Source organism: Nansenia antarctica (assembly GCF_963989245.1).
Source record: "Nansenia antarctica genome assembly, chromosome: 7".
NCBI classification, from domain to species: domain Eukaryota; kingdom Metazoa; phylum Chordata; class Actinopteri; order Argentiniformes; family Microstomatidae; genus Nansenia; species Nansenia antarctica.
The window spans coordinates 54,788,398-54,801,564 of record NC_137677.1 but is presented as its reverse complement, the minus strand read 5'-3'; the positions used below and the strand labels follow the sequence as shown (position 1 = coordinate 54,801,564).

Here is a 13,167-nt window from a genome sequence, read left to right as displayed (position 1 = left end):
TATTGTCATCACGTTTTTTTGAGGACGTTTGACGGTCAGGTTGGTCTGACATGCTTGTAAACTGTTCTCCTTTTGCAAAAGAGAACTAAATACCTGTACAATCTGAAGAAAGCAGGCTGCCTTTTTTTCTATTTAGATACTTAAATAATTTGATCACAATGGAACTTTCATAACTCTTGAATAAAAACAACAGATGACCTGCAGAACACATTCCTACACAACAATGCACTCTCTTGGCTACCAGTTCTACCCCACTGACACCACTCTCAGCCATTTAACCAGCCAACACTCTCAACCACTGAACCCTCTACCCACTCCACTGAAGTACCTCAGGCTTCTTCTTCTTCTTCTTCTTCTTCTTCTTCGGCGTATGGGTTGTTGTTTTCCTCTCCACTCCACCAGGCTCGGGGCCAAGGGGCTACCCTCTTACCACCCCGAGACCTGATTGAGGGGCTACCCTTTTACCACCCCGAGACCTGGTTGAGGGGCTACCCTTTTACCACCCCGAGACCTGGTTGAGGGGCTACCCTTTTACCACCCCGAGACCTGGTTGAGGGGCTACCCTTTTACCACCCCGAGACCTGGTTGAGGGGCTCACCCGGGCTATATTTCTGGACACCCCTCCAGAAGCCATGTCATCGTCTCGTCATCTAATACCAACAGACCATGCATCCCGTTGGGTGGGTGGTACACCGGGCAATCCAGGATAACATGGTCTGCGGTTTGGTCCTCTGCGCCACACTCGCACAACGCATTACCTCAGGCTTATCCTATCTGTCTCTCTATGACCTTGTACTGTATTACTGTATTATACTATCTATCTAACCTTCAATCTGTCTAACCTTATATCTATCTAAATGTTCAACTACCTAGCTTCTTCCTTTCACTGGTCATTACTGCTTCACTCAGTATAACCCATACTGATTAACCTCTTAATTGTTTTTGATCGTTCTATACCTCCCCTGTCTCATCTATCCATCCTCTCTTTCATCTCTCCATTCATCCATCCAATCAACCATCCAACCCACCTAATCTCAATTTATTTAAACTACTCTGACAATCTTAATGTAAGCTCACAAAGTTCTTCTCTTCTTCATTATTATTGTTCCAATTATTCAACCTGCTACTCCTTCTACAACCTTTACACTACTCACACCAATTCAACTTCAAAATGTGCTATGACTTTTTGTTTTGATACATATTAAAGGTCCCATATTATGAAAAACTGACTTTTTGCTTTTTGCTCCAAATATGGGGTTTAGGCTTGTGAGAAATAGACCTCAGTTCTAATAATAATAATAATAATAATAACTTGTATTTGTATAGCACTTTTCCTGCAAACATTGCAGCTAATGTGATGTTCCTGCTAGCGCAGCCGCTCAACATCTACACTTTATGCAGATGCTTGTGTAGCCCACCTATTAGTTCGATTTCGTGGCACTCCGCCCCATAGGGGAGCTCTGCTCCTATTGGTTTACCCCACTACCTAGGTAGCCAATGACTGAAACTTTAAAATGTCCCTGTCACAAAAGCCCTTCTCAGGGCTCACTGTTGCTGTATTTCCATGGACGCGGCGACCGACGAGCATGACTTGTGCTTCGTATGCTGAGCACGCCAAGGCAGCCCTGGTCGCCTCTCCCAGTTGCCCCTCCTGAGCTCGCCTCCCCATGTCGGACAGGCAGACACGGGCAGCGTGGTTCAGGGAGAAGGTCCCCCTGGAGGATGTGATCTCTGCGATACTGTCTGACTCAGTCAGTTAAACTGCAGACCCTTCCGACCGGGACACAGAGCCGCTATCTGGGCAGGCACCTATGAGGATGGGCCCGCTCGCTCCACCGACCCTGACTGCACTCTCATTCCCTCCAGGAAGGCGCTGTTACCCAAATAACATGACCACTTCTCCTCCGGCTGGTGGAGAAGAGCTACACGCTGGGAGTGCAGACGGCGGCCGCGGCCAATAATATCACCATGTTGAATGTGGCGATGGCTAAGATCACTACTGATAGACCGTACAGTGTATTAGGGGCGGAGGTGGCCCAGCTAGCTGAGATGTGTGCAGCCACCCTACATCTCCCTCAGGGCATGGCAACCTGTGGAGGCAGAACCATGGCGAACGCTGTGGTCCAACAGCACCACTTATGGCTGTCGCTGACACCCATGGCTGGGGCTGACTTGATGGTGCTCTTAAATGCGTTGGTGTTGGGGAAGAGTCTGTTTGGTCCCATCCTTGACATGGTGACAGAACGACTAGCCGGCTTGGAGGAGACGAGGAAGCAGTTGGCTAAGCACCTTCCCCTCCAGCGACCTGCTGCTTCATCACAGGGGGCCGTTACAGCACTATTGTCTACCAGAGCGGAGGCTGGCCCGGCTTATCAGTGTGTGGTCGGCTCGCTACCTAGCAGACTTACCCCCACCACGACACAGACGGAGTATATCGCTCTTGAACGTAGATGTCTACACTAACAACCTCCCCATGTTTAACAGAGGCTGGACCAGCTCATCAGCGTTCGGCCGGCTCTCTGTCTGTCAGACATAAGCCTGAGAAAAAAAGAAGTCTACCAGAGCGTAGACTGGCCCAGCTTATCAGCGTGTGGTCGGCTCTCTGCCTGTCAGACTTACCCCCGTCACGACACAGATGAAGTCTCTCACGCCTGAAAGTAGTCGGCTAGGTAGGTCGGTGTCTATACTAACGACCCCCCTATGTCTAACAGAGGCTGGCCCAGCACATCAGTGTGCGGCCGGCTCTCTGTCTGTCAGGCTCTAAGCCTGAGGCAGTGATGTAAAAAACAAGGATTCATTACACACGCCGACCTATCCCTTTCGAAAAGACCCCGCCTTGGGTTGTCGCACCACCTTGGTGGCTGGGGTCATACGGAAATTCAAGAATTTCCTGTCAGCTGCACTGCAACTAGTGGCTCAGGCGCTCTCATTGCATTACGCAGAGTGGCGAGAAAGGACAGGTGTTCTGTCAGGCTGGCTAGACAGGACATTGAGGAGGGGGTATGCACTGGAGTTCATTCATGATTCTCATTGTGAGAGAGACTGTTTTGTCCTGCCCAGTGAAGGCACGTGCACTCCGAGAGGAGATAACGAATCTTCTGGCAAAGGATGCAGTGTTGCTAGTCCCCAGGGATCAGTGGGACATGGGTTTGTACTCCCCTTATTTCCTTGTCCCGCCACGGAGGGAGATATTGACGTCAGCTCTCCGTGTGTCAAGTAGCAAACACGAACACCGCTCTGTTGATGATGTCGTTGCTAGGATTGATGTCTGCAGCTCATGTTGTGGTCCCATTAGGCCTATTACATATGCGCAAACTACAGAGGTGGTTCGCACGACTGCGACTGGCTCCAGTGAGATACCGTTGAGTTGATTGTGATACAGAAATCTGTCGAAACTGACCTGAGCTACTGGAGAGGCTGTGAGCTGTCACACACCTGAGTTTAGTGAAAGCACTCCATATCCCAGGTCTGCTCAACGAAGGAGTAGATCTGTTATCACGGGGAGGCCCGAGAGAGGATGACTGGAGGCTAGTCCTGTAGTGTCTCTGATTTGGACGCAATTCGGAAAAAAAAGCGGAAGTGGATCTGTTTGCGTCACAAACCAATGCGCAGTGTTGCCTTTGGTTCTTTCTGTGCAAACAGGACAAGCCGCCATTGGGAGTCGATGCATTCACACACCACCCATGGCTGAGGGACAGGATGCACTCTCCCAGGTGGCCCTCTCATGGTTTACTGGTTACTGAGAGGGACCTGTTAAAGCGCAGGGGTCTGTCAGACGCTGTCATTCAGACCATTCAGAATGCGCACGCTCAATCCACTGCAAGAGGATATGTGGCACGCTTGCGAGTGTTTACGCATTGGTGTGAGGAGCAGGACGTTGACCCAGTCTATTGCCGGGTCGAAACGTTCTTGTGCTTCTTAGAAACATTGTTTGACAAGGGATTGGCTGCGAGAACTATTTACTAAAGTTTATGCGGCTGCCATCTCAGCTTGCCATGAAGGTTTTGCGATTTTGTTCAGTCATTTGCTAGTTAAGGGCCCTCTCAGGACGCTAATGCCCAAGTGGGACATTTCGATTGTGTTAGAGGTTCTGTGCGAGCCCCCATTTGAACCCATTAATACTGTGTCGCTACGCTTGCTATCTCTCAAGACAAGCCTACTCCTCGCCTTGACTACAGCTAAGCGAGTGAGTGATTTATGTGCTCTGTCGACACGGGCAGATTGTTTGATCATATCCGGTGATCAGACAAAAGCTGTGTTGCGTCCTACAAAAATTGTGACGCTATGCTACGGTGTGTTGTGTGCTTCTTACCACAAACATAACATTGCCGACTATGGATGGGGTTTCGCTTCCACCACCTCCCTCGTTCCTCAATTGCCAGGCGAGCCTCTGATACCCTGGAGTCGCTGGATTCGCTCCTTTGAAATATATCTCGTAGCCGTGGGATTAAGCAATGTTGCGGCTCCACGTAAGAAGGCGTTGTTGGAACACTGCCTAGGAGCCGAAGGACAACGGGTGCTTGGGACATTAGCCGACACCAATGACACCACCTTCGACATAGCCGTGGGTCTGCTGCAGAATCACTTTGCGGCCCCACAGAGTGCCCTTCTACAGCGGGTCCTGTTTAGTGTATTAGAGACATTTTTGTTAGAACCGGACAGCCTACTGCTAGCTAAAGCGATTGCTATTGCATACCAAGTGGAGAGTGCGACTGAGGGTGAAGCTACACTAACCCGGCAACAAGTGCCTACATATAGCCGGGTAACGGTCTCCACGCTCTCTCACCAGACACCGCCCTCCAGTCAGGAGGATGTACCGGACCTCTCTGTAATGCACCTAGCACGACAGCAGCGCCCCCGACAACATACTCAACAGCCTTGTGGTAACTGTGGGTCTCGGTCTCACGCCACCAGGGCCCAGAACTGTCCAACCCTGCGGTCAGACATGCCGTCAGTGTGGTAAGACAAAACACTTTGCAAATGTCTGCCACTCTGCCCCGGGATCAGGAGACTATGCCTCGCAAGGGCCAGTGATTATTCATCATGTGAAATCAAGACCAGTGACTTTTAAATCATGCACTGTTAATTTAAATGATGTGTGCATCCCGTTGTTATTAGATACAGGTGCCAGTGTGTCTCTTTTAAATGATAACACCTATAGACAATTTAGCTCACTGCCATTGTCCGCGCCCTCTTTAGCCCTCTGTGGCTATGGTAACTCTAAAATTGACCTGGTGGGCTCATTACTAATGACTGTACGATATGGAACTATGGTGTTGCCCAACTTTAACTTCCATGTGGCCTGCCATGGGGCCAACCTACTGGGTCTGGAACTTTTCACAGCTCTGGGATTCTCCCTCCTGGATACGGGGGGATCTACAATCCAGACGGTCTGTATGCCATGGCAGGGAAAATGGCCAACACTGTTCGAAGGGCTGGGCTGCCTTTCTGCCTTCACCCACCAACCGCTTCTTGACCCTGCTGTCGCCCCACTCATCCAGCCACTGCGCCGTGTCCCACTGGCCCTCCGTGATGGGGTCTCAGCCGAACTACAGCAACTACTTGAAGCTGGCATCATCGAGCCAGTGGACGCTTCAACATGGGTTTCAAACGTAGTGGTGGCCAAGAAGAAGTCTGGCACTCTGCGCGTGTTTGGATCTGCGTGCAGTGAATAAGGCTGTCATCCCTGACAAATATCCACTTCCCACGACAGAAGAGCTAACAGCACAGTTCTACGGCTCTACTGTGTTTTCCAAACTGGATCTCAGACAGTGGCTGTGGCTGACCCTCTCTCTCGCTCCATCTCGGCCCCAGCCCCACACGAGGGCTCAGATCAGGTAGAACAGGACATTATTCAGATGTTACACGACCCCCTCCAAGCCACTGTGTCTCTGCAGGAGTTAAAGGACGCCTCAGAGGAGGACCCTATTCTCAGCCAACTGTGCACCTATATCCGGACCGGGTGGCCTCACAAGGTGTCAGAGGACCTGGTGGCATTCAGAGTTAAACAGGAGTTGTCCTGTTGGAATGACACCTGCGTCGCATGGAGGCTTTGCACTGTGGTCCCGGGTGCCCTTCGTGCTCGTGTTTTGACTATGGCGCACAAGGGTCATCTGGGCGTAGTGAAGCTCAAACAGCGCTGTCGGGACCTGGTGTGGTGGCCAGGGATAGACAGAGACATGGTTAGGGACTGCTCTGCCTGCCTGGTGAGTGGAAAGACCGGACACCAGGGTCCTCCACCTCTGCAACCTCTGGCCTGGCCCTCTCAGCCCTGGGAGCACCTGCAGCTAGACATCTGTGGGGAGATCCATGGAGTTCCTCACCACCAACGCTTTTTGGTGGTTGTTTATGACCTGCATTCCAAGTGGCCAGAGCTTACCACTACGGGCTTGGTGACCTCTCAGGTCATTGTGGACTTCCTGGACTCTCTCTTTGCCCGCTGGGGGCTGCCAAAGACTATTACAACTATTACGGCCCCCAACTGATCTTTGCAGAGTTCACCTCCTACCTGGAGAGTAAGGGCATCCGCCACATCCGTACAGCCTATTACTACCCCCAGGCCAACGGGGGGGTGGAATGCTTTAATCAGTCATTGAAAGATGGACTTAGAGCGCATCTTGCCCAAGGGTGTTCATTCAAACAGGCCATTCGCCACACTCTGCTGCATGACGCAACACTCAACGACAGGTGTCTCCCCAGCGTTCCTCATGCTGGGCCGGGAACTCAACCTGCCCCTGGACAGACTCCGCCCCTTAACAACCTCGACACCGTCCCCTGGGGTCAGAGCCACAGTCACCCGTCAGCAGAGGCGGATGAAGCAGCGCTTTGACCATTCCAAACGGGTCAGGGTGCCAGACATCAGGGTTTCAGACTGGGTTCGAGTTCGTAGGCCCCACCGGGACAATAGAATTGTCTCTTTCTGGTCTTCCCCCTTCCAAGTCACCCGTCAGTTAGGATTAGCCACCTTCCTCCTTACTGATGGCACGCGATGGCATGCCAGTCGCCTCCGGAAGGTACCAGCCCCGCCGGACATGGACAATGACACTCCCGGTACTATACCCTCAGGGGACTTAGATGCCCTGATACCCTCAGGGGACTTAGGTGCCCCGATACCTCAGGAAGCCCCTATACAGGTCGTAGATATTCCTTTGCCTCAGCCTTCCTCGTCCCCATCACAACCTGTCCGTATACGTTCACGCTCTGGCCACTTAGAGGACTTTGTTTCTACCTTCCATGTTTGAAGTCCTGCCAGGGGGGGGAAATGTTGTGTCTACACATTGGGTTATTTGGGGATACTCTGGGTTTGATTACTTGTTACTATGGTGATTTATGTATGATCGATTGCTTGGTGATTGTGATGTGATGTGAAGCCTAAGTGATGTGCCTATGCTCCTGTCTTGTTGTTGATACTCAGTAAAGAACACGGTGACGCTATGCTACGGGGTGTTGTGTGCTTCTTACCTCAAACATAACACCTTCGTGTTACACTTAGGGGCTAGATCAGAGGGACAGACCGGGTATAGATTGGATCAACACTTCAGTTCTGGGTGCCGCAGAGATTATTATGTTCTGAATAAGGATTAGAGTCTCAGTGGGGGTACATTTGGCCTTGCTCGCTCAACCTAAACGAATAGGAGCAGAGCTCTCCTATGGGGCAGAGCTCCACGAAATAGAACGATAGTTACTGGAGGTAGACTTGGGCTTCTGGCCCACCCCGGCTGTATTATGTACTTTTGGGAGGACGAATGATAGAAGCGGGGACATTTTAAAGCTTCAGTCATTGGCTACCTAGGTAGCGGGGCAAACCAATAGGTGCAGAGTTCCCCTATGCGGCTCCACTCCACTCATAGAAGTGGAGTCTACCTTCAGTAATTATCGGATACCACTAAATGAGGTGATGTGTCCGCATATTTTACCTATGTTACCCATTGATTAACTTTACACTTTAGGTGTAACCTGCTGCAACTATTTAATTCTTGGTTGTATATTGTGCTGTACTATTGTTCATAATGTTGAATACTTTTATATTCATTGAAACAACTGATGGATTATTTATATGTTTACATGTTTGACCATACTATTTGCTTCACAAACCTTTGAGGTCTTAAACCATGTTTCTTATACACGTATTATTTTTAATAAGAGGGAGAGAAAGATCAATATGACATTTGTGTTGTTTCTCATGGGGTAACACAACCGACCACAACCCGCCCCTTATGCAAATCAAGCCATAATTTCGCGCCACTGCGAAGCACTTGAAAGGTTACACGTATTTACATTAGCCTATGAGGTCTTAAAATATATATTTTTATTTTTATTTTTTTTAATGTATGAATATATTATGACATTTAATATGTTATTTTATCGGTACTTTTCTGTCAATTTGTTTAATAATAAGGGACAGATCAATATAAAGTCGGTGTTATTTTTCATGTGGGTCCATAGCCTCGCCCCTTATTCAAATCATCAAGCCAAGATTTCGCGCCACGGCAAAGCACTTGAAAGATCACTTGAAGTATTCACATCAGCGTATGAAACAACAGGGGGAGGGGGTTTGTAGCCAAATAAATATACTCTGTTACTAGTTGTAGTTAAACATTCTAAAACTTTGATTTTAAAAAAACATATTTGTGCTTTCAGATTTGATTTGATTTCAGTATTGTTTACACATACGTTTATACAGCTGTCAGGACCATTTCCTGGCGCGGGAAATGAACAACCCCATCTGCTAGTCGGCTGAGTTCTCCATTGATAGCAGAGGACTGCAGAACTTTGTACTCACGCTTTGACTGACTGTGTTTTTAACTTTCAACTTTTTCAAGAAACCGAAATGCGTCCTACTTGCTCAAAGGTAAGGACTATTATATTGGAAATATTTTCGCCGGTCTTCTTTCTACAGTTTGATTTCTTAAATGGTAGTAGTTTTATCGACGTGAATGTGGTTGCAGCTGCAATGGAGTTGCAATGCAGAACACGCTATTCAACCGTTGTTTTGTTTCAAACCAGGAATTTTGTAAACTACCTAATTAGTACTGTACTTTAATTAGTAGGCTACTGTGTTTTGGTTCATAATAACGGCAACAGCTTGTTTCTGGTTCCAGACAAGATATCTACGTTCATACTTGATACTTCATGCTAGCTGCTGCTAGCATCATACTTCATGCTAGCTGTAGAAAGGTGCTGAAAAATACTGTCAGTGTTAATAAATGTCAGGGTTATTCACCATCGAAGTAAGTGAATGACCATGGCATGGTCTACTCTGACTATAGTTTCTCAGTCTCCCAAGACGATCCAAGTTCTTTGGGGCAGCAGTGTGCAGGCTGTTGTTCCAGGCCAGCACAGCACTAGAGGCCACAGCTGGGATGAAGGTTATGTGGGAGTGGGAGACGGTCGAACTGTAAATGTGTGGTGTTGAAGGGACTGTCTCCATGTAGCTTTACCTGACATGCCTATTTTCTTTCCAGGTCCAGCAGGCGCCCCATCCCCCATCCCCCATCAGGATGAGCCTAAGGAGCTTCAGGAATGTTCCCCTGGTGCCAATGGAGTCATCCTCTTCCTCTTCTGATGATAGCTGTGATAGTTTTGGCTCAGATGGAGGCTTTGCAAACACGGTACAGTCACTGCCAAGTTTACATGCTATTAAAAACAGTGGCTACCATCTACTGTATGCTATAAATGAGATGAAACTAACGGCTGGTAAACACATAAAGATTTTCTAAATCTTAACAGATATTTTATCTGAAAGAGATCCCACACATGAAGATAAAAAATCATGCATTGAACAGTTTTGATGTCTATGACAGTCTAGAGTCTCGTCCCCCAAGCCAGAAATCTTGTGTGATCAGGGTAGTAGTACCCTGACTGGCAGTCATGTGCGACAGGGTAAATAAATTGCTGAAGAAAGAAAAGAAGAACACGTGTCAGTCAGCTAGCTTCTTGATTGGCTACATTCCATTCCACGTCACAATCGGACTCGGGAGTCGCCCACACATAAGGATTTTTTATCGTAAATATTGAACACGTTTAATATTCACGATCGTCACCCGTCATTTTCCGAGCAGATTGTCGGGAGAAATTGACTCTTAACACACCTCACACCACAGGATAATCTTGTAGGATAATCTTTAGAACCATCCGATAATCGGGCTTTTGCTGTCCTTGGTCGGAAGGGGGGAAATCGGGCCAAAATTGGCCAGATTATCTTTGTGTGTACCAGGCTTTAAGGTTGTGGTTTTACTTTCTACAGAGGAATAGCTTCAGACGAGCAAAGAGAGTGGCAGAGAAAGCCAATGTGTTAAAGACAACCACTGAGGAGGAGACTGTCTCTGCGTTTGAGGACAATGCGTTCAACAGCGAAATGAATGCTATGGTGAGTATTTCAACTAACAATTCATCACACAATCATCTAATTGTTGTGGACAAGAGAATCAATTTGGATACAGAATTGTGTGTGTGTGTGGGGTGTAATAAGTCAGTTATGACATGTTCCCGCCAACAATACGATATAGAATCCTTACTCAAACTGACTCTGCATTTCAGAATGTGGACTCTGACTCCGAGTCAGTTGAGCCTCGTCAGAGGGGCCGGCGCTCCCAGACCTTGACTGTTGCCATGAAGTTCCCCACCAAGAAGGGGGGCCAGAGGAAGAGGCCTGCTTCAGAGCCTCTCCAACAGCTCAAGGAGCCCAAGCAAGAGTCTGACTCTGAGGAGGGAGAGAACTTCATGGAAAAGAGGGCACTCAACATCAGAGAGAACAAAGCTATGGTACGATCCTCTCATTCAGATGAGCAAGGCTATAGATTGCTGAATGACTTAAGTACTAATTTAACTTTTATTCTTTGTTTAGCTTGCAAAGTTAATGGCAGAGCTGAACAAGGTGCCTGGACTCTTTCCTGGCCGGATGTCTATGCTAGGCAACACAGTGAGTGATACATTCATCCACTCAGAAAGCTGAGAAGGTTTTATTTGAGGGAACAGACAGCTTAATTTGTATGTTTATGACTATTTTATTAAATATATCTTCTTGTTTCCTCTTCAGCCCCGCCGTGCCTCACGCAAGTCTATTGAGGCCTCCGCAGGTTCCCGCAGGAAGTGCCCTGAGCGCTCCTCTCGGCCCCACACTCGGTCCCGCTCCTTGGCGGGCGGGCCCCCCAGCCCCCCTCCTGAGGAGGAGCTTGAGGACAAGTTCAGCCTGGTGCGCGGCTATGCAGAGGATGAGCCGGTGAGTCACGCATCAGAATGGTGTTGCCCTCCGTTTGGTTGGTGTGTAATGTATAGAAATGTTGTTCTGTTGTCTTATGTTGATGATGTTTGTATCTATGCATTCCAGAGAGAACCCCGTCGGCGCAGCAACAATGGTATGCTGAGTATCCCTCACGTGGTGCGACCAGTAGAGGACATCAGCCAGGATGAGCTGGATCTGATCTGCCACAACGTGAGGGAGAAGGTCTATAACAGGGCAACCGTAAGTTCCTATTCTCTTCCATGAGAGAAAGCAATTAACTGAAACTACATTTTCTCCACAATCTCTGACCATGCTGGGGACGTTATGAATATACAACATGTTTTTTTGTCCCTGAGCTAATGCTCTAGTCTAAAATGCTCTCCCTCTAATGTGCTTGTCTCAGGGGTCCACCTGCCATCAGTGCCGCCAGAAGACAACTGACACCAAGACAACCTGCCGTAACCCAGAGTGTGTGGGCGTGAGGGGTCAGTTCTGTGGCCCGTGTCTCCGTAACCGCTACGGGGAGGAGGTCAGAGATGCCCTGCTGGACCCGGTAAGTACTGCTCTCCCCCTAGCCGGCCGGTCTGGTCTTAACTGCCCTGTTTTAGAACGTCGGTTGCAAGTGGTTGCTGACTTTTTCTCTGCGGCGTTCTAAAACGGTCTTGTCTCGTTGCGGATCTTTGGTCTGAACTGGCCTTTAGAGAACCAACAGGAGACACATGTCATGATGTACAATCAGCTGAACAGAAGGGCTTGTAAAGAATATTATCCAAAGCGAATGCAGTCTAAAATGATGTCTTGTTCTCTTGCAGGAGTGGTTGTGTCCACCATGCAGGGGAATCTGCAACTGCAGCTTCTGCAGAGCGCGAGAGGGCCGCTGTGCCACTGGGGTGCTGGTCTACCTGGCGAAATACCATGGTCATGACAATGTCCATGCCTACCTGAAAAGGTTACTTCCTTTCTAAATCATGCGTTTAGACCCTCTCTTATATATTACTAACATGTTGGTGATTGAAAACTTGATTTTGGAATTAAATGCCTCTTTTTTTCTTTTTTTTTTCTGCAGTCTGAAGAAACAACTGGAGGAGGAGGACCAGTGAATCATGTCACTGGTGTAACCTTCCTTCCCCTGCCTGCTGACTCTGGACCTGATTGACAGTTCTGATTGACAAGTTCTCATTTGTGTTGTTTTTGGAAATATACAATGGGCCAGTTTCACAGACAAGGCTTAAGCCTAATCCTGGACTAAAAAGCATCTTCAATGGAGATTTTACATTGAAAGTGTGATTTAGTCCAGGACTAGGCAAGACTGCCTTGTCTGTGAAACCGGCCCAATGTGTATTTTTCTGTAGTTCGTGTGCAAGCTAAAGATGAGGACTTGTTCGTTTTACATTGTGTTCGTTTTACATTGTTTTAAATGTACAAAGTTCAGGTGACGCAATTAGGTAAAAAATTGCCTTCTCACCTTTTTGACCTCTGATCCTCAGGGCTCTGTTCAGTAGTCCTCCACAGTCCCATAATGCTGGTGAGGTGGCTGAGGGTGGAAAGGGCTGTGTGAGGTGGGGGGCATTGAGAGGAACTGTGATATACTACAGCGCCTGGTTAAATCCTTCATTAGATAACTGTCACTAATGGTGTGGAAACAATTAGCAGACTCTAATGGGAATCTCATACCTGTAAATCATTTTATCCTATTAAAGCACTTTCTCGCTCTGCTCTTGCCTCTTTTCTCTAATTTTCCAATGATGCTTTACAGTGCAAATAGCGATGTTCGTAAGATGTCACTCAAGTGGCAATGATGTTATGGCCTGTATTTTCTGTTCAGTGGTGTGATAGTGCACAGGAAATGTCATATGGTGAGCCCTAGTAGGTCTGTTGCTGTTTAGCCTTTGGAAATGTACTTTATTTGACCTGCACAGTTTACAGAGAGCATGCACTCATGA

The 13,167-nt window shown here is 48.1% G+C and overlaps 1 protein-coding gene across 1 annotated transcript; it reads left to right on the top strand.

Moving 5' to 3' along the window:
• The first annotated feature begins 8,815 nt into the window (after positions 1-8,815).
• cdca7a (cell division cycle associated 7a) lies at positions 8,816-12,410 on the top strand. The gene is made up of 10 exons (XM_080536929.1): positions 8,816-8,851; positions 9,465-9,611; positions 10,247-10,369; positions 10,540-10,764; positions 10,847-10,921; positions 11,039-11,221; positions 11,330-11,464; positions 11,628-11,777; positions 12,037-12,173; positions 12,291-12,410. Exons 1-10 carry the CDS (start codon positions 8,831-8,833, stop codon positions 12,322-12,324), a joined length of 1,230 nt encoding a protein of 409 aa, XP_080393055.1. The 5' UTR covers positions 8,816-8,830; the 3' UTR covers positions 12,325-12,410.
• The last annotated feature ends 757 nt before the right edge of the window (positions 12,411-13,167 follow it).